The 20,290-nt window shown below is 50.8% G+C and overlaps 1 protein-coding gene and 1 long non-coding RNA gene across 2 annotated transcripts; both read left to right on the top strand.

Moving 5' to 3' along the window:
- The first annotated feature begins 1,724 nt into the window (after window positions 1-1,724).
- MRM1 (mitochondrial rRNA methyltransferase 1) lies at window positions 1,725-10,509 on the top strand. Its single transcript, XM_052804488.1, has 5 exons — window positions 1,725-2,836; window positions 3,302-3,395; window positions 5,276-5,396; window positions 9,472-9,591; window positions 9,738-10,509. Exons 1-5 carry the CDS (start codon window positions 2,025-2,027, stop codon window positions 9,785-9,787), a joined length of 1,197 nt encoding a protein of 398 aa, XP_052660448.1. The 5' UTR covers window positions 1,725-2,024; the 3' UTR covers window positions 9,788-10,509.
- Window positions 10,510-15,325: 4,816 nt separating this feature from the next.
- LOC128149152 (uncharacterized) lies at window positions 15,326-20,083 on the top strand. Its single transcript, XR_008237550.1, has 3 exons — window positions 15,326-15,462; window positions 16,740-16,860; window positions 17,046-20,083. It is a non-coding gene; the product is annotated as an uncharacterized LOC128149152 (long non-coding RNA).
- Window positions 20,084-20,290: the final 207 nt, after the last annotated feature.

Genomic DNA, 20,290 nt, shown 5'->3' with positions numbered 1-20,290 from the left:
CTGCTGGGCACGGCTGGATTTGACTAAACTATGCAAGGGATGAGCCGCTGTTGGTACTCGGACTTGGATATTGAACTCTTTCAGTCTCTCGTGCTTGCCTCGAAGCAAGACAGATTACCGTCGTCATTAACTGAAGGCATTTTTTGTTCCCCAGTCCCCTTTCAGCTTGTCCAAGCGCAGAGGCACATTCCTAAGCTCAGGTTTGCTGTCGTTGAAATACAAGGTTTTTGCAAATAAGTAATGAATAGCTGAATTGGCTGCCATTGCTGAATTTGAGGCAGATATTTTGGATACCTTGTAAATAAGTAGAGAGCATTTGTAGAATTAAAACCATGTTTTTTTCCTATTCTTGTGCTTTTTTTTTTTTTTTTTGTCATATATAGTATACATCATATATTACGTTAACTTGTTTGCTGGAGGTACAGCAGTTTTATCTGGCAGATTATGTGATCTCAGGGGACTAGTCCCAGCTCTCATTTTTGGCGGGGGGAGGAACCACGAGCGCAGTTGGCTCTGGTAAGCAGCAGGAAAAACATGGTTTTACTTGAGATCTGTGAACCTGCAAAAACAATTTCATTATATTTTTGAGGCCTGAGATAAGTCATCAATGCTTCAGACTAACAGTATAGAAAAGGACTGAAACAGTTTTGGTTCTCTCTGCAAAAGCCTTTTAAACCAATGTTGTCGTGGTTTGTCCCCCATGGCCCATGCAGGCACGTTTGACTGAGGGATAAACCCCTGGAAGCCCTAAACCTATTGCTGTGAATGACCTGGCTCCCTGTTCACCTGTCCCCTTGTCTACCTATTTATGAAATTAAAATAATGCCTAATGAGAAGAGCAGCATTTTGGTGTAAAGTTACAGGTTTGGAGTGAGTGCCCAATGCTCTCGGAGCCCTTTCTGCCTGTGTCTGGAGAAACATGTTGCCATTACGGTGCCTGGGCGGTAATTAATTAGGCTAGGACGTTGCCCTCAGAACGTGCATTTCCAGCCGATGAGATGCTGTTTGGGCAGTTTCCATTGTCTGTGGGGTTTTACAGCCCGCCTGAGCACACGTGGCCTTTGAGAACGAGGTCAGAGAGAAATCCCCACTCCCTGGGCTAAAGGCAGTTCAGTCACTCATTTTTTTAGTATTAAAAATATCCGGGCTAGGCCAGGGCCAGGACTTCCCAAAGCGCTGGTGCTTTTGTTGCTGGACCTGGGTGGTGCTGGTTGTTTGGGCTGGGGTCTGTGGGATGCAGCCCCTCAGCCCAGTCTTTGTGAGATGCCCTAATGAAGTGGTTAAAGGCTGTTTTCTGGTTAATTAAGGCCCTGTCAGCAGAGGCTGAGGGGGTTGTGTGTGTGTCAGCTCCCCTCTGACTCGGGGCAGCACCAGCCCTGCCCTTTGCAGCCCTCACCAATGGGGTGACCCAGCTCAGCCTAGGGGTGTGGGGACGAAGCCCCTCTTCTCCCTCACGGCTGCTAAGGCCCCTCCTCGGGTTCTGGCTGGAGGGAGAGGCTTCAGTGCCCGGGAGTTGAGGCGAGGGGAGCCGAGTTGAGGTGAGGGGAGCTGAGGTGAGGGGTGACCGTTATAAAGGGCGGGAACGAGTCGGGTGCCGGCTCAGCTGCGCTCCCGCCCACCGCCAGGGGGCGCTGCAGCGCGGGGCGGGGCCCCCCTCCCTCCGCTCGCTGGTGCCGTCGCGTGCCCGCCCGGAAGCGGGGCGGCGCACGCGGGCGGTAGGGGAGGCGGCGGGGCCCACGCGTGTCCGCGGCGGCCGCTGCGACCGGGAGTTCCTCCTGCTGTGCCGGGGAGTCCCTTCAACCCGCCCCACACGTGTCCGTGCTCCCTGCCGCCCTCCCGGTTTTGCGGCCAGGCTGTCCCTGGAGTGGGTTTGCACCCCCCCCCCCCCGCGTTCGTGTCCGTGGGGCGGTGCGGGGCCGCCTCCTGTCAGCTCAGCCGCGGTCTGAGGCCGCACCGCCTCCCGCGGGCAGGCCGCCGGCGCCTGCCCTGGCCTCTCCTGCGTGGAAAGGCCTTTAGGGGCAGCCATGGAGCGAGCGCTCAAGTCCAGCATCTGGAGGGCCGTGGGGCTGTCACCCGCGAAGTGCGGCCGTGGGTGGTGGGGGGTGGTGAGATACCGCTCCGCTCGGGAGCAGCGGCCCCCGGCCTTGGGTGGGGATGAGGAAGGGCCACCCCGAGGCGGGAATGGCGGAGGTCAGCTTCCCTCACCGGCCCTCCCGGAGGTTTCTGGAGTGGTGGCGGACTCCTGTACCTCCCACGAGGGCCTGGCCCCACAGAGATGGCCACGGCCGTGGCACGTGTCGTATGAGAGAGGGGCCAGGCGGGCTGCGGCAGCCAACAGGGAGTTGTGGCGCTCGCAAGAGACTGACTTCTCGAGGGTGAGGAAGAGGCTGGAAGGAAAGCCTCTGTCCATCGAGAGGACTAAAGGCTCAGAGATCTTGTTTGGGATCGCGCCGTGTTCCCTGGCCCTCTCTCAGTCGAGAAGGGACCTGTTCAGGTTGTTCCTCAAGCAGAGCAGCGGCTCTCAGCGGCTCGTTATGAGCGAGTTTATCCTTCAGGCCACGGCCCGGGGAGTCCCCGTGCATCACGTCAAAAGGAGAGAGCTGGATGCTCTTTGCAGAGGTGGGGTCCACCAGGGAGTTTGTTTGGAGGCCACTCCTCTCCGTTTCAAGAGTTTGGAGGAAGCTGAAAAGCCTGATTTGGGGGATGAAGAGCGTCCGAACCGACAGCTGATTTGGCTCGTGTTGGAGCAGATCCAGGATCCCATGAACCTGGGGGCACTGCTGCGCTCTGCGTACTTCTTGGGGGTGGACAGAGTGGTGACAAGCCAGAGGAACAGGTATGGGGTTGGTTATCTGCTCCCTCAGCTTTTCTCTTTCTTTTCCTGCCGGCTCCCAGAGAGGTTTCTAGCCTGCATTGCTTGACAGCTTCTTTAGAGGGATTTCTAGGACTGAGCTTGAGAGATGAATTTGGCTAGCTGCTTCTTTGCGTTGCACTCTGCAGGGAGGCTGCGGGACGTGGTGTTCCAGGCTGGTAAGGAACCTCCCTGGGTACTTTTTGTTTTAACCTGTTTTGTGTTTCGGTTGTCCATCTGTGCACGAAACTGCTGTAACCTATTTCCTGGGTTAATTTCTGAGCCCTCTTACACTCCATAGGAAAATATATCCGTATAGCGAGCGAGATCTTTAGTGGGCTAGTTGGAATTGGGTTGCAGAGGCAAGAGAAGGAAATACAGAAACAAAAATTCTCCTGGATTTCTTTTTTTGCTGTCATATTACACTTTTCCTTTCTTTTTTCCTTGCAGCTGCCCCTTGACTCCGACAGTGAGCAAAGCTAGCTCTGGAGCTATGGAAGTCTTCGATGTCTACAGCACAGATGATCTCCGGAGCTTTTTGAAGGTAGAATGATCCATGTTTTTTGGTTTTTTTTTTCCCTTTCCTTTCAAGAAACCTCAAATATTGCATTTGTTGAACAGAGAGGAGTGCAGGAAGAGGACTCAGTTATTTGCAGTGTCCTGTGCTCCTGCTCTGCATTCCTGTTCGCTGCCTGTGGTCTGTGCTGTCGGACCACCTCTGACAGGCGTGCACCCCCAGTCCCATTCCATCGGGTGGGTAACAGGTCTGAGTTGTGGGTCTTTTACTGGAAGATGGCGATAGCAGGATAACGCTGTGTCTATATCTCCCGTATTCAGGCTGCAAGCTTGGTAAGACGGGGTCTGTCTCCCTTTCTCCACATAGAGACCAGAGCTAGCGCTGCTGCCTGCAGCAAGTCTTGCCTGGCATCTGGCAGAGGCAGCATCCTGGGCCCCAGGCACATGATGGCAGCATTGGGCAGCCTTTGGAGCAGGGGAGAAAGGAGAAACCAGGGCTGTTGTGAGCTGCTGGGAATCTTTTTTTGCTGTACCTATGCAGCGAGGTGAGATCGGGCCCTTTGCAGAACGTGCTGCAAAAGGAAAGGGAACGCACATGGAAGAACATGATTTAAACTGAAACAAACCCAGGGATGTTGCTTTGAATTGGCAGAGCGTATTCATCCCCTGTGGCAGCACCGTGTGACTGCCCTGACTCCTCGTGGAGGTCCCCTGTGCCCTGGCTGGGGACCAGCTGAATATTGTGTGCACGAGGAGTGGGGAGCTGCAGGCTCTCATCTGCCCTCCCCTGTTTGTGTGGGATCCCCCAGACCTGGGGGAGCAGTGGGGATGGAGGTTTCAGCATGGGGTGGGAGGGCAGAGGCTGCAGACCCTCAGGGGAATGGAGACACCCGGTCTGCGCTCCCGGGGTCGGTGTGTGCCTGTGTCACTTTGAGGAAGAGCTCATTGTAGTCTGGTGCAACTGCGAGGAGGGCGAGCAGGGGTAAGCCTGGGCTCTTCCCGCTTGGTGCTAGAAAACCCTCGTCCAGCCGTACAATAGGTCTGCGGCAGCTGGAGCTCTGGATGATGGTGAAATGAAAGATACATAAAATACATTGATATTTAATTGAAACAGCTGGAAGAATCACTTTGTTACTGTAAAGCTTGAATTATTAACATTTTGAGCCATTGCAGCAGTTCATTTAATTGGACCCAGATTCCCTGGCCTAACCCTTGGCATTGCCTGGCTGGTGTAAATTTGATATAACGTAATGTAAAAAGTGCCAATTTCACAGGAAATGAAGCTGGCAAGAAGCAGCAGCTCTTTTATTGTTAAAATGGATTTCCAAGACAAATAATTAAGGCTCTTTTTACTAGGGTGTGGAAGGGAAGGCTGGTTCTCTGGATGTGTGAGGCACTGAGTGTCGAGTGCCCTGCCTTTTGTATGAGTTGATTTTTGGCATCTGAGTTTGAAAACGTGCACTTGTGTTTGAAAAGTTGTGGGCTTCTGATGGCTGAGCCTGCACTTGAGAACTTCCACTGCGTTGCTCTGTGGATTAGCGTTATGCTAATTTGTTTAACACTACTCTTTTTGTATGCTTTCCTGGCAAAAACCTTCCTAGAACTGTTGTATCAGAAAAAAAGAGCTTTTCAGTTGCTGTTTGTTTGCTTGCTGAACTGGAATAAACACCAGAAGGAAAATGACCTTTTTTTTTAAATTTTTTTTTTTTTCCTTAAGTCAATGCTTGTGAGCTGGTACTGGGAGGACTTTGGTGGTAAAAATTCAAGGGATGCCAAAAAAACCTAGAAAAGCCAGTCAGCTTAACTGAAAACATAAAAAAAAAAAGTGTGTTTGCATACATGACTTATTTTCTTTTTAAGCTTGAAAAGTAGGCGATTTTTTAACATTTGTTTCCTTTCCCTTTCTAGGCTAAAACGGCAGAAGGCTGGGAAGTCGTGGGAACGGTCAGCAAGCCAGAGGATGTGGAAAATGTTCCTGTCATCAGTTGCTTGGAATTTCGGTGGAATAAACCCGTTATTATAGTAATAGGTATTTCAGTTTACAGAGCTTTGGGCTTGGTGGAAGTGCATGTGTGAGGGAATGATCGGGGCGATGTTTCACTCGAAAGCTAGTTGCAGGTCTGTTACATTACATCACACTTTGGTCTCAAAAGGAAAAGCTGAGAATGATCTGGCTGGAAATGAAATAGGGACCTAGAAGAAGAGGGGGAGCCGAGAAGCCTCCCAGTAGGAACTGCAAGAACAAACCAGTTTGTGTAGATGAACAGGGAGTTTAGTAGCTGGAGAGGGTCTGGATGGCAATTTTCAGTGGCAGGACAGGTCTGGGTCAGTGTAGCCACAGCATGTATTTTTGCATTGTGTTCTGCGGCGCTTTTTATCCTGTCCTAGAGCCCCAAACCTGGATTTTCTGTGTTGACAAACCACAAACCTGAATGAGAGACCCAGGAGGTACGTGCTTGCTCTTGCTGTGCTGAGGTTGTAATGGTGAGCTGTCCCATGTCTTTGCTCTGTCATGTTTCCCCTTAAAAAAACCCAGGAGTATATCTCTGTGCCCAGGTCTGGAAAGAAGCATGAGGAGCTGTTGCTGGGGATGACCTGAACACAAAGTTGGGCTTTGTGGCACGGAGACCAGTCAGCGGCTGCTTTTGTACACCTAGGAGAAGGCAGGGGCTGTTGGCTGCTGCAGTACCAGCAGGAGGAGCAGGTGTAACCTCCTCCCTGCCAGACCTGTGCACTGTTTGAGCAATGGGTGCCACTTTCCTGAGCACCTAAACTGGGTGATTCCTACAGGGCCCTCTGCTTCTGCCCCCTCTTTGTGTGGAGGATACTTGAAAAGGATGCTGTCTTTCGTAGGCAGAGTTTGGGGTTGTGCAGCCTCCCAGAAGGTGAAGAGAAGGGGAGTAACGGCCTCGTGGCAGCTAGAGAAAGAAATTCACACAGGAGTGCTGCTCTAGGCACCCTTGTGCGGCCATGCCGTATGTCCCCACTTTGTGTCACCTGGCACAAGAGCTGGTTTGAGCTTTCACACTTGGAAGTAGTGTCATGCTGGAGATGAGCCATCAAGGGGCTGTAATCCTGCCCCGTGCTGTGGTTTTCTTGGCTCAGAAGACATTCCTTTAATTAAAATGTTTATTGAACTCTGAGAAATACTGACAAGACAACGCCGCAAATCTGGCATCTCTACAAGATGTGTGGAGCTATATTATAAAGGGAGTAGGGAGGCTGGCAGCACTGCTGATGGACCACAAAGAAATGCATCCCAGAAACGACGACAACACCAGGAGAAAGGAAGGGGGTGAAAGCGGCAGTGGTGTCGTTACCTTGAATTATGAGAGATTTCTCCAGGAAAAAGTCCAAATATCCTTTTATCAAGGGAGATTGGAGGCTGATTGGTAGATGCATGAGGAGAGCTCCCGGACCTTGCAGCAGTAATGATTTCAACTCTCTGCTGAGCACTAACTCTTCGCTGAAAAGAAAATTGAACATTACAGTCGTCTGATGCTGAGGTTGTTTGAAGAAACGTCCTAGATCTGAATATGTAGCGTACCTGCAGCTGCAGAGAGCAGCAGAGATAATTTAGCATGGTAGTGAGCTTCCTAGCCTTGCACAGATTGTCTTGTAAGTTAAGCATTTGCAGACTTGAATTCACCCTCCTGGCATCCTCGCTGGCTTGGCAGAGAGTGATTTGGACAGTCCAGCTTAATCTTGTCGGCACTGGAATCATTGCCGAAGGTGACAGGCAGGCTGGCTGCCCTGAAGACTGGGAGCCTTGTGCGAACAGGAACAGATTGGGAGCAGTTAGATGTCTGAGCAAGAAGAGTTTCTGGGTAATTTGTTCTTCTTACACATGCAGTCTTTAGCTTGGGGTTTAAGGCTATTCATGGAATTGGTGGTTTTATCAAGATGCTCATTTTGCATATTTCTCTGAACTGTCAGCACGGCTGCTTCTGCCTGGATTTGAACTTCCTGCACTGGAAACTGCAGTGGGTACAGTGGTGTTAATTGTAAACGGGACAGGAAACCTGTTTTTTATCATTTCAGCCAAGCTCTAACTCTGGTCTTTGAGGCCTGTCCGTGAGGGACAAAGCAAAGAGATGGAAGTTAAAGATCTGAAGTGGGAAGTGTTTTGTTCACCAGTATAAACTAGGATTTAATCTGATTCAGTCAATACTCCCTCCCTTGTGTCACACTCTGTGCAAGTCTTTTTGCCCTGAATTTATGGTTCCTAATTATTTTAAGCAGCCAGAGCCATAAAAAGCTTTGTAAAAGCTGGAAGCAAAATTGCTGCCTTTATTAGGAATCGTAAGACCCTTATCAGGGAGAGGAGAGGATTGCTCCAGGAGCTATTGCACCTCTGGCAATAGCTGCTGTCCCAGTTGGAGAGTCCCACGAGAGTGTGGTTTGAGAGGCTCAGGAGGCAAATATGACTGTAACTTGTAAAACTTTTCTGTGTTGAATCAGGAAAAAGTAGGATAATACAATCTTTTTTTTTCTGGAAGCATCCCTAGAGAGCCACAGTCTAGTGATGAAGAGGCAGGCTGGGCTGTGGGATACCTGGCTTCGATTCCTTGTGTCACCCAGGCTTCCCCTGTGACCTTGGATAACTCACCCAGGCCTTGTCTGCACTGCTAGCTTACAGCAGGAGGAAAATAATGGTTAGGATGGGATTTCGTTTTTCTGAAGGTTTGTTTACCCCAGCCAAACGATGCTTTTGCCTGTATGGCTTATTTCTTGTGGGAAGGTGAGGCAAGATGCATTACCCAAAGCATTCTTTTCCTTACACAAAATGCATCTTGCCAGTTAGATCAGGCCAGCAAAACAGGAGACTGGGCCTCAAGCTTCCAGTCTATGAAATGGGAATAACAGCACTTTCCTACCCTGTGCAGTCGGAGGGGTGTTGCACAGATCAATACACAGGGATGAGGCAGGGGAGCTGCTGGGGAGGTGCTGTAAGTAGGCAACAGGGGAAGAATTTTGTGGCAACTTAGCCGAGCAAGGAGCTCATTTGCCTTACAGAAGAATGAGTCTCCAGAGCCATAAAAGTGCCAAAAGCATCCGTGTATGGTGTTAAAACTTCAGGTAGGTGTCTACATTTAGGTGAGCTGAGCGAGGCCTTGGTGACAGCACTGGTCACGCAGGCAGAGGCGCAGAAGCCCTTGGTAGGCAGCGTGTGCCCCACCAGTGCCGTCCCAGGATGAGTCTGGGGTTCAGCTGGAGTCGGGGTATGGCTGTTGAAGGGGAACGTTCCAGCATGCTGAGCCTATTTTGTCAGAGGGTGAGCACGTCTTTGAAATGAGCTGGCTATTCTTGCAGCCATGTAGCTGTCTGTGTAGCTCTAAATAATGAATGTGGAAGAATTCTTTGGGGAGCCGAGCGGGCTGGGAGGTCTGTGGTCTTCTGCATTTTCACTTGTCTGCACGCAGGATTGTTTAAAGCCTCTCCCTTTCCATTTCCCTTTGTGACAGTGCGAGTCAAACAACTACTAATGACCTGGGATAGATTTCAACTCTGTTTCACCAGTGTATCAGCCCAAACATATCAGGGCTGTTGGATGGTTTAACAACTAATCAATTGAAGCCTCTGGTTAAACTGTCTGCATTCACAAGTTGCACCCAGCTGGTGGTACTGTGTGCTGAAAAGGCTGAACCCGTCACTATCAATAGGGATGTGGGATTTGCTGGACCAGATCAGGCCTGTGGCCTCTTGTCTGCCTTGTCCCTCTGGCAGCAGCCCGCACACGTGGGCAGCTGTCTGCTGGCACGGTGGCTACTTGCGCAGGGGATCTTTGTACTCGGACTACAAGGCTCTGCGCTTTACGCTGTGCTTGCAGGCGTGTTGCGCAGGTGTTCCTCAAAAACACCTCAGATACTGGAGAACAGAGCTGGGGAGGCTGGAGTGAGCCAGGAAGGGAAGGCAGGTAAGGTGCCTATCTTGCTTCTGATAGTTCTTGGCTGTTGCTGCATGGGAGCTGGTGAAGTTGCTGGTGAGCTTAGGGGCAAGGGTGTTGTTGTGACAGAGCGTTAGTAATAACTGTACTCGGGAGGGGGGGAAAAGGGACGTGGCAGCGGCTGTGAGCTGACCTGAGCAGTGTCTTTCTTCTGCAGGTAGTGAAGGTGACGGACTTTCCCTAGAGACGCAGCTCTTGTGCCATCGGATGCTGGCCATACCCCCTGGCAGAGCGCTTCACCCCGGGATCGAGTCGCTGAACGTCTCTGTTGCTACTGGTAAAAACAGTTCTAAGCACAAAGGCATCATGGTCCAAATTTCTGTATTTAAAAATCAAACAAACATCCAGGCCTGCAGAATGATTTTCTTGTGGTTTAAAAAAAGATAGGTTTTCATTTATTTATTTATTTTTACTTTCCTACAGGTATTCTCCTGCACTCCATCTGCAGCCAAAAGCTGAGGCACGGTGATTGAAATTTTTTTTTTTTGGCGGGGAAAGCTGCCCAGCATTTCGTGGCTGTGCTCTGTTGGTGTGGATATGGAAGTGCTGTTTCCAGGGTCTTCACCATCGCTGCAAGTTACGGGGAGAGCCCTGCTGACCTGAGCTGCATCTTGGCTGACTTGCGATACCACCAGAACCCTGGCTTAATGCTGAAGTCAGACACCTGCGTGTACTGGGTAACACCTCCCACCGGCAGCCCGGAGGAGCAGCTGCAAGGAACAGAGACAAAGCTAGGTTTTAAAAGCAGACAGCCAAATCCTTCAGTTCTTGCAGTAAAATACCCGGTGATAGCTGCGAGCTTTGTGCTTTTTTGCACGGGGGACTTTGTACGTCGCTCGTGCTGTGGAGAGAATTTGGGCTGTAGGTGAGAGAAAGTGCTTGGCTGGTGCTCCCGCTGAGAGCAGCCATGCCCCGTGCCCACCCTGTGCCCCATGCCCGAGCCCACCGCCCACTTAGCAGCCGAGAGGGTGCTGGTGAGAGCCAGGTATGATTTGGGACTACTCAGTAGCAATTTCTTCATGACGAGGCGGTTTCTCTGTTACGTATTGCTGCTTGAATGTCTGAAAACACACCGTGTTGTATTTGGTTGTAAACTGGGTCTGCAGCCCTGCCAAAGGATGGACGTGAGCTGTTTGAAAACAGCTGTAGTGGGGAAAAACGCAGCCCATTGAAATAAAGCCTCTGTAAGATTGGTTGTAGACTCAAATCAATCCTTTGTGTGTCATATATAAATCCAGAGTGTGATTAGTGGAACAGAGCGCTTCCTTCAGGTGGGAAGGGGAATCAGGATCTTGTTCTCTTCTTCTGGGGAAGTTTCCTTTCCATGGTGGGGCTGATCCTACTGGATGCTGAGCTGCCCCAGCACCACCGTCCCCACTGACGGTATGGGGGTGGGGTGAGGGTGGCTTCATTTGCAAATATCCTGGTTGAAAACCAGGCTGGCTAAATTATTGAGAACCAAATGAATGTTATCACTTAGCACCTTAATTATTTTATTTAGCTACTGTGGCCCTTTGCATAGGATTCCTCATTAACACTTAATTTACAGTGCCCTTTAGGGATAATTTCAAACAATTCAGCTTAGTCTCCCCCCTCCCCCCCTTCCAAATGAACAAGTAAATCACTCAGAGTGACTAATTAGGACTTTCCTTTGAGCTAAATGAAGTCTGTAAACCGGTCTGTGGATGTGGAGGTTTTTCACGTGGGTTTCTGGGAGGGCCTGGCCGGTGGGTGCTGCGGCGGTGGGTGGCTGCGGGGCTGGGGACGCCCCAGGTGCCCGGGATGGGGGACAGGACAGGACACGGAGCTCTTGAAAGGTGTCGAGTACTCGCTTCTGTGGCCGCGATGGAGAGGGCGCCTAGCGCGGTGGCATGTATCCTGAGCTGTGGCTGCCCCTTCGCCCTCTCCAGTGGAAAAGGACAAAACCCAAATCCCTCTGAAACGACGGCTGTCGTGCAAGCAGGGCTTTGTTACCCGAGTCTGAAGGTGAGCTGGTCACTGCGTAGAGTTGAACTGGTGCATTGCTGGGGTGACAGCTCTTGCATTTTGTGGGCTGAATGTGTCTTTTTTTTTTTTTCCCCCCCCCCTTAATGCTGAAATAAAAAGGCTCAGGGCCTGGGAGGCTGCAGGCCAGCCCCACCACCAGCCCTGCTCACGCAGCCGTGGGTGCCCCAGCAGAGGGTGCCCGTGGCTCAGATTTGCTCATTTTTTGGAGGAAAGATTCAGCATTTGGGGCTAACTGAATCCTTCCTTTCTAGCAGCAGGGATGAGGATAAAGCTGTTTCTTTATTCTTGACCTATAGGTAAGTATATATATCTCCGATTTCATAGGAACGGCAGTTTCTCTTTTTCTTTTTTTTATCTGAGCAGTACTTTAATAGAGGATGCACGTCACTGGCTTTGCGTGTTTGGGAAAGCTGGGTGCTGCCAGGCTGTGCTTAGCCATGCTGGCTCACCCCCTCTAATGAGGAGGCGGGTGAGTAACGATGGAGCAGTTACTTTACTTCTGGAAGGCTTCCAAAAAGCTTTGAAACCTCGGTGCCCGCAGCGGCTCTGCCGATGGGGTGAGTGAGGTAGATTGAAGTTCCCACAGTCACTCGTCCCGTCAGTCCAGCAGCTATCGTGACTCCCCTGCAAATTTCCCCGTACAGCCGTTGTATCCACGGAGCACCTTGATTTGGCACTGGAGTATCAGACAAGGTTTATTGGGAGTTGCATGAGGCTTGAATTTTAAGAGATGGGAATCTGAGCACGTAACTAGGGCTGCAGCTCAGACTCTTTTGCTTGAGAGCTGCAATACAGGCTTTAGTGAGTGCAGTAAATCCCACTCCAGATGGCTCTACTGTTTGCATTTAGCCCATTTCCCTTGTTGGTAAGTTTTGGCCCCGCTTTGTTTCACCGGGATGCCCCCTGCCATCGCCCGGCTGGCTTTGGATGTATCTGCTGCAGCTGATGCTTTCTCCTTCAGCCCCAGCTCCATCCTGCTCTGGGCTGAGACCCGCGAGGAGCACGGGGACCTGTGCACACTCACACCTTTGGAGATGGAGCTTTGTGCTGTGCGATTTGCCCCTGATCTAATAAATGCGATCCATTAATTGGATCATTGCCTGCTTCTCCAGTTAATTTCCTGGATATTTTTAAATGTTAAAATGTAGTTTTTATAGTCTTTCATTATTTTTAGCCTTAAGCTTGACTGTAATCGTCCCTGTAATGTAACTGTAAAAAACTCCAGGCTTTATATCATAAAGGAGGACATTAATTGTCATTTTTTGTGTACATCAGCAAGATCAAAACATGCTTCCTGATTACTTCTGTTTGTACATACAGTCTCTTTGATATTTAGATATGAATAAAGTGTGTGTGTGTGTAATTTGAAAGTCAGTTTTTCCTTCCCTGCTGCTTGTCATGGATTCCTTTCAGAGGCTTATTTACCAAATTGATTTTAAAATTTAGTAATTGCCCTTCCAAAATGATTTCTCAATAATCAAAGTGTCTCTAAGCACAGTGGCAAAATATTTGTCCTCCTTGGTCAGAAGAAGCGCTCCCCGCCTTGGCCTTTTTATCCTCAGACAAGGACAAACACAGATCTTTTCATCCCCCAAAACCCACTCCAGGGAGAACCCGCTGCGAGAGAAGCTCAGCTCGTGCCCCAGATTTCGCTTTTGTGCACAGATTATCAACGCGACCGCAAAAATCCCATTCCATCAAATCCATCACTGGGTCCCAATGGGGTTTCCTGAGGCTGGAAGGGCTTTGGAACAGAGAACACCTTTGTCTTTGCAAAGCTCGAGATGGTGCCACGGCTGAAGGGAGCAACGTGGGATGCTGCTGGGCTGGGGCAGGAGCGGCCGGTGCTGGAAATGCCGCCCAAGGGGAACCTTCCTCGCCAGCGGTGGGGAATCCTCTGCCGTGCCGCAGCCCCAATCTGAGTTTGTAAATGTAATCAACCTTGAGGTCTTGTTACTTCCACAGGTGCAATTAACATTACCATCTGCTAATCCGTGATTAACGATGTTTACAAATATGCTACAACATGTTAAAATGTGCCGGCGCTCTTCCCCTTTTTTTCCCCGCCTCTCCCTGTTTTGGCGCGGGAGCTGTGCCGCCGGCAGCGGCACGGGAGGGCTTTCCCGGCGGAGGGCTCCCCGTACCCCACCGTTAATTCGCAGACATTTGGTTTTCATTATTTAAAAGTGCTGTTAAACTCCAAACCAGCTGTAGGAATGACAAGTTCAAATCGGAAGGTCAGTGCTGCTAAATGGGATTTAATTGCACGGGGGTTGAGGTACAAACTGATGAATCTGAATAATAAAACTTTGTGGGGAGCGACATATGGTGCAGTTTCAAGTAAATTTTTATTGATCATCCCACAACTCATGTGTTAATGGGATGGCAGTCTTTGCTTTGGGTTTGGTATTGATGTGGAGTTTTAATAATGTCACACAGGAATATTGTGGAGGGGTTTATAATTTAAAAAAAAGAAGAGTGTTTTCTATTAACTGCCTTTTTCTTTTTAACAGAGAGAGGAATACATTATAGCGCTGCTGTATGTCCTCCAGATCTAGGTTACATGTAATTGCTCGGTAATTGGTAGAACCATGTAAAAGCCATGGTATTTGCCAGTAAACCCTCCTAAGTTACCATGAAATTGAAGTGTGATATTTATTCTCTACAAAACTTGCTACCCAAATATTGCGTACGATCAGGTTTGGTCACCGCAGAGGCGTTTCTGCAGTGGCTGTGCCGTGCGTGATGCCTGCCCGGCTCGGATTTTGTACCAGTATCTTCCAGGGGGCTGGGGGGGTCTGACTGGGAGGTTAAAGGCTTATTTTGCTTCAAGGGAAGATGCTTGAACCTCCCTTGGGCTTCAGTCTCAGGATTATTAAAGGTATTTTGAGGCCCAACTCAAAATGATGGAAGTTTGGAGGTAGCTGAAGAAGTCCTCGTGTTTTCAATGGGTCTGGGAATAGTAATTACACTTAACGATGGTTTTTGAAGCCTCTGGAGATACTTTGTCGGTACACTGGGGGTACATCCTAGGGTCACCTGTATTTTAGCCTCTTGTTAAGTAGGATGTCCAAAACTGTTCCCATCTAAGCAATTTTCACGATTTAACCATGACTCTGGTTTAGAGACCTCCAGCCTCGCAGGCCGGGGTGGGCTTGTGTGCGAGGAGCCTCCGCTTTGGGTTTTCCCTCTGATGGAGGTTTTTTGCCTCCTCCATGTGAAATGGCTGGGTGGGTTCAGTGATGGCTCCTTATCGCCGGCCGCATGGCTTTAAATATGAGCAGAAGTAATTGCCTTGCTTATGATCAATAGTTTTATATACTTTAAAAATGTAACAATATGCTGTGAATTGATGCAAAGTTAAACCTGCCAATTTTTTTTTTTTTTTTTTTCCCCGCTGGCCTGTTTTAGAAGCTGCGAACTCAGCAGTGTTTTCCCCGCGCTTGGGAAGCGGTAGCTCAGCTGTTTTCTCTGAAGACCTGAACATCGCATCCTGCGCGTCCCACGCGTCCGGCCCCGACTCTGCCGCGTCCCTTTTCACGGCCACTCGCACAGGACGGAAGCTGTACTGTCTGCAGTTGGGTATAACTGTCCTTTCCGAACCTTTTTTAAAGCTGCCTTTGAAAGGTTTGTACAGCAGATGAAAAGTCCGCCTGACCCTGCGGGTTCAGGGTCCTGGCGAGGTATTACCGAAATGTCCGAGCCCCAAATTGTCCGGGCAGTTAGAAAAAAGACGAAGCGGGCAGTGGGAACAGGATCAGCCCTGTGGAGCAATTTGGGGTGACCAGCACTGCTGAGGGCTCAGAGAGCCTCAGGTCGAAGCCTCCATGCCTATACAAATCATTAGCACTATTCCAATGTTTAATTAATTGTGGGGGCAAGCATTGCCTGCTTCTCCTGCAGGAGGCAACGAGTAGTAAAATGATGCTTTCCCTCCTCTCCTCTTTCCATCACCCAAAACTGCAATCGCTCTTCCCATTTTGAAAGCTGTTGCTGCAGATGTGCCTTTCCCTTCGTACTTTTGAGCCTCCCCGGGGTCGGGGTGCTGTAGGCTGACACCCCCGTTTGCAGACTTGGCTGGGCACACCGGCACGGACCCGGTCCCGCAGGAACCCCTCGCCGTCACCTCACCTTCCCTCAGGTGCCAGTGCTTTGGGAAATATCCCCTTTCCTGGCTCTGCAGCGAGGGCTCGGGCGGTCGGGTACCGGCGTGGGGCTGGGACAGGGGGGAGCTGGAGGTGGGGATGGGAGCGATGGGGGTCCCGCGGGGAGAACAAGTAGCGGATGCTGGAGCGATGCTGCAGGCGACGCAGGATGGATGTTGTCCCACCAGTGCTGCAGCCAAGTCTCTTTGTGCACGCTTATATCGAGGTATGGGATAGTGTCGTACAGGAAATATATGTGACGTAGAGTTACAGCAAGGAGAGATACTCCTTTTCCATTCGGGATCGTTCCTGGCACACAAGCTCCATCCCATGAGCGGCAGCTGGGAGGAATCGGGCAGGTTTGCAACCCGGGACCAAGCCGCTCGCACGGCCCCATCCCTGTCCGCTGAGGATGGAGCAAGTCGGTGCCATAAAACCGTCTCGAGCGGAGCCCGGGCGAACCCCCCGCTCCCCAGCAGCACCGCGGGGGAATCGGCGAGCGGGAGAATAGTTAAGAGCGAGGGAGATGCAAGAGCGATGTGCGAGGGTTCGCCTTACCCGGCAGAATAAATGAGGTGGTGGTGTCTGGCGGCGCCTTCGCAGCTTTGCCAACCCTCATTAGCACCTTTCAGCAAAGCGGAGCTTATTCAAACTATATCACAAGTCTTTTGCTGGAGATTGCATCTGTGCCTAATATGCATTTTTATATAAACAAGGGTACTAAATGGCCTTTCAGTTCCCTCTGTAATGTCTTTTTTAATGGAAGGTCCTGAATTAAGAACATATATATATGACTCTAAGAATTTTCTAAGTGATATTGAAAACCTATTGTAAAGTAGGATTTCTTCCTGTAAAATTATTTGAATGAGGTTCCAGTTTATTTTCTGGCTATATTTTACTTATTTAATCCTCCAGAGGGGCTTTTCAGAGGCAGCATCTCATTTTCAATGCAACTATTCTTAACATTAGGGAAAACTACCTTTCTGAAATGCATGAAGGAAAAAAAAAAAAAAAAGAACCAGAGGAAGATGTACGAGATAAGAATAAACTTGAAAAGCTTTGAGGTGGTTTATGGCTTCTCTTGAAAGAATAACAGTTCATGTATTTTTGTTATGGTGTGGTTTAATGATGCTTGCAGAAAAAAGATAAGGTAGAAATGGAAATATAAAATTAAACCAGCAAAGTGAATGTGATTATTTTAGTTACTAGTATTACCTGGGGAAAACGCTCTTGGGGTTTTTTTATCTAGACTAAATATTTGCTTTTCTAAAAGGGAAGGCCCTCTGCATCTCCCGGCATGAGAGTGGGAAGTGAAATTTTTCCGTGGTCCAGCAGCCGTGGGAGGACGGTGATGTCTCTGCCGGAGCCCCGACCGCTGGCAGCCCCTGCGGCAGGTTCGTCACAGCCCGACACGGGTCGTTCCGACGGGCTCTGAGCTCGCCCCTCTGGCCCTGGGGAGGAGAGCTGGCTTTGGACAGGATGCTTTTCTGTTAATTTCATGGAAATTGGGACTGTTTTTAAGGAATCTGGCCATTGCTGCTGTATTTGCTGCTTCTTCAGATGCCCTCCTTGCTTCCAGGGATGTCCGTCAGCATCTCCAGCCGAGGACCCGACAGCACTTGTGTCTCATCCCAGGTCCCACGGGCACCCCGAGGGGGAGGCACGGTGGGACGCGGTTCCCGGTGACTGTGTGTGACCGGGGCTCTGTGCCTGTTCTGGAGGACCTTCCTTCACCAGGATCTGGGCACAGCTGGGTCGGCATGGTCATGTCCCATCCTGTCTCATCCCATCCCATCTATCCTATCCCATGCCATCCTACCTGTGCCATGTCATCCTGTCCTTCCCCTCTCATTTCACTCCATCCCCATCTCCATCCCCATCTCCATCCCCATCCCCAGCTGTGGGTCCCGACCTGGGTACACCCCGTAGCCAAGAGCTCAAAGGCCGTAACGCTGGCCCAGTCTGAGAGCTCTTGCCTTCCCTGGGGAGCTCTGCAGATTTCCAGTCCGAGCTGAGATGTTGTGGGAATGTGCTGGCCGTGCAGTTTGATGGGGACTCGACAGAATCAGCCAAATCTCAAGTCAAACCAGACGCAACAGGCAAGACCTGGGCCGAGTGCGGCCGCACGGCTCCTGAGCATCCTGCTCCAGCTGCTGTTGGGTGAGCCCAGACGCTGGGTCACAAGAGGTAAACCCGCCGATGAATTAAGCCTGACATGTGGCCTTGAGCTTCAGGGGGTAGTTAATTTTTCAATTTCTTTCATGGATCTGGAATAGCAAGAGTTTGTTTATAATTAAAGTACTTGAAGATTTATACTTTAATTCAAATAGCTGAAAAGAAGCAGTTTCTGTGTAGGTTTCTTCACTATCAGAATCTAAAACAGATTATTATGTAAATTTTTTTGATCCTAAATTCATTATAATATTCAATTTCAGGAAATGCTCTTGACCATCTGCTACTGCTCTAAGAAACGAGTCTTGGAGATTGTTTACTACCAGAAATATTGTAGGTATTTAGGGTAGATCGCAGTGGAGTGTAAGGGCAAAGTACTGATTTTGGAGTCTGGTTATATAAGCCCGTAACGCCGAAGCCACGAGCTGAGCAAGTTGGAAAGCGCATCCGCAACGGCGGCAGCTTCTGCTCTGCCAGCATCCCGTCCCATCCCGGCTCACAGCACCGGTGCCACCCCCCCTTCCCCATCCGCAGCGCGGTCCTGTCTGTGCACGGAGGGTACCGGTCCTTCTCGGTCTTGTAGGGAGGCAGTACGGATTAATTCCTGGTCTTAATAGAAGTGGTTTGAGATCCCTGGGATGGAAAGTACCGTGAAAGTATCATTTGCTGTTTGTTGTAACCTCCAAACTTGCCAAGAGAAGCCACGTGCTGATCCCCAGCGAGCTTTCCCTCTTGGTGATTAGAGCAAGAGGGGACGAAAAGCGGGGAGAAGCCCTCGTCACCCGCACGTGCGCAGGACCCGGGGGGCCCAGCAGTACCACTGAGCTGCGTGGAAGAATAATCTATTTTTTCCGGTGTATTTTACTACCAAAGCTTGTATGTCGTTAGCGGTGTCAGGTGCAATGGATGAAGCCCAGGAGCGGCGATACGGACGTGCTGCAGAACGGGCTCGTGTCCCGAGGTGCCGCTCCTCCCCAGCTCCCAGCACTCGCCGTCGCTGCCATTATTCAGCCTCTGCAAGACACTAAAAGATGTTGCTGCCCCGCTGCTTGCTCCCACACGTTTAGGTTTGGCTTTGTATGGAGGAGGAATGTATTAAACACGGTTTCTTTTTTTTTTTTTTTCCACCGCAGCCTCGTTCAACAAGTGCAGCACCCACGGGGCCGGCGGCTGCTGCCTATCGATCGGGGCCGGGGCCGTGCCTGCCCTTCCCAGCGACTGCGCCCAGTATTGACGGATCGAAGCGACGAGCGGGGCCGAGGCTGGGAAGCAACGGCTGCTGGCGGGGAGCGGGAGGGGGCCGCGGCGGGGGCATCCCCAGGGCTCGTACTCCCGCTGGACCGGCAGCCGAGCATCACCCGAGCATCCTCCCAGCACGGGGGGGGGGGGGATGCGGCTGCCCCGCCTCGCCACGGGGTCGGGCTGGGGACTACGCTGGACGGAGAATATTCGTTAATATTGAATTATGTACAGTATTTGGAAAGGCGAACCGTTAATGTAGTGGAATAGACTTCAGAAGGGCACTCGTGTCCGTCTGCATGCGTAGCGTAGGAGTGTTGCGTGCAGGGGGATGCCTACGGGTGATAGCAGCGAGCGTGTGGGATAGGTCTGGCAGTTTCTATAGGAGCGTACGCAAGGGGCTCGCAGCACCGCGCCTGCCAGCGTAGGAACGTCAGAACATTGCCCGAGGTTGGTTTTTTAGCAAACCCGGTTTCACTACAAGGCTCGTCTGTACTATCAGCAGTGTGTAGGAAGGCGGGTAATATTAGTGTGGGTCTGCAGGACGGGGACTGTTCAGCAGCCCTTGGATAAATATCAGAGCGTAGAGTATGATGGAGAGGTTTTTTGTTCCTCTTGTTCTTCATTCATGGACCAACTATGAAACCAGCGCTTTCTTATCTGGAGCTGTCCCAGGCTTCGGTATTCAAACCCTGGCGATCACTAATCGCCTTATTTCCCCTCCTTCAGGGAAATTTTAACTCTTGTCCTCTGCTGCTGAGTAGATCTTTAAGCCGGTAATAACGTGAGACAGAGGGAAATTAATGGCCTCATCCTGCCCCTTCCCTGGCTGAAAACTGCTAAAGAATTAAAGAATTAAAAAGGTATAAAATTGCATTCACATCTTTTTTCCTGCTGATGAGGGGTTCCGTTTTAACGGGGTGCGAGGGAAGGTATAGACACCTTGTGCCCTCACCCTTCCCTTTCCCTCCTCTCCGAGCCCCCGGCAGCTCCCGTGCTTGCGGGGTCGGTCGTGGGGGACGGGGACCCCGTGGTGCTGGGTTGTCTCCACCTGCCCAAGCCACCGTGGTTGCCCGGGATGGGATCTCTGCGGCCAAGAGCCGTTCCAGCAGCTCGTTCCCCCTTGAAGTCCGAATTCCCATCGTTGACAGCCGCAGAGGGAGGAGGAGGAGGAGGGCGGGTGGCCTTCCTCCACTGGCCGGGGATGCTGCGGTGGCACCGTGCGGGCGCTGCGCCCCGTCTGCTTTACTGGGGTGTAAGTCCGGAGGTGGGGGGGGGGCACGGGGCCACGGTGGCCTTTGTCTGCTGTGCCAAACAGATGTGAACAAACCCGAGTTCGATTTCCAAGACCGCCTGGGGAATATTGCTAACTAATTATAGAAAACAGAAGATGCGCTCCCCTCCTCTTGCATT

Source organism: Harpia harpyja, chromosome 12 (assembly GCF_026419915.1).
Source record: "Harpia harpyja isolate bHarHar1 chromosome 12, bHarHar1 primary haplotype, whole genome shotgun sequence".
NCBI classification, from domain to species: Eukaryota; Metazoa; Chordata; class Aves; order Accipitriformes; family Accipitridae; genus Harpia; species Harpia harpyja.
This window is presented reverse-complemented; position numbering and strand designations above follow the sequence as displayed.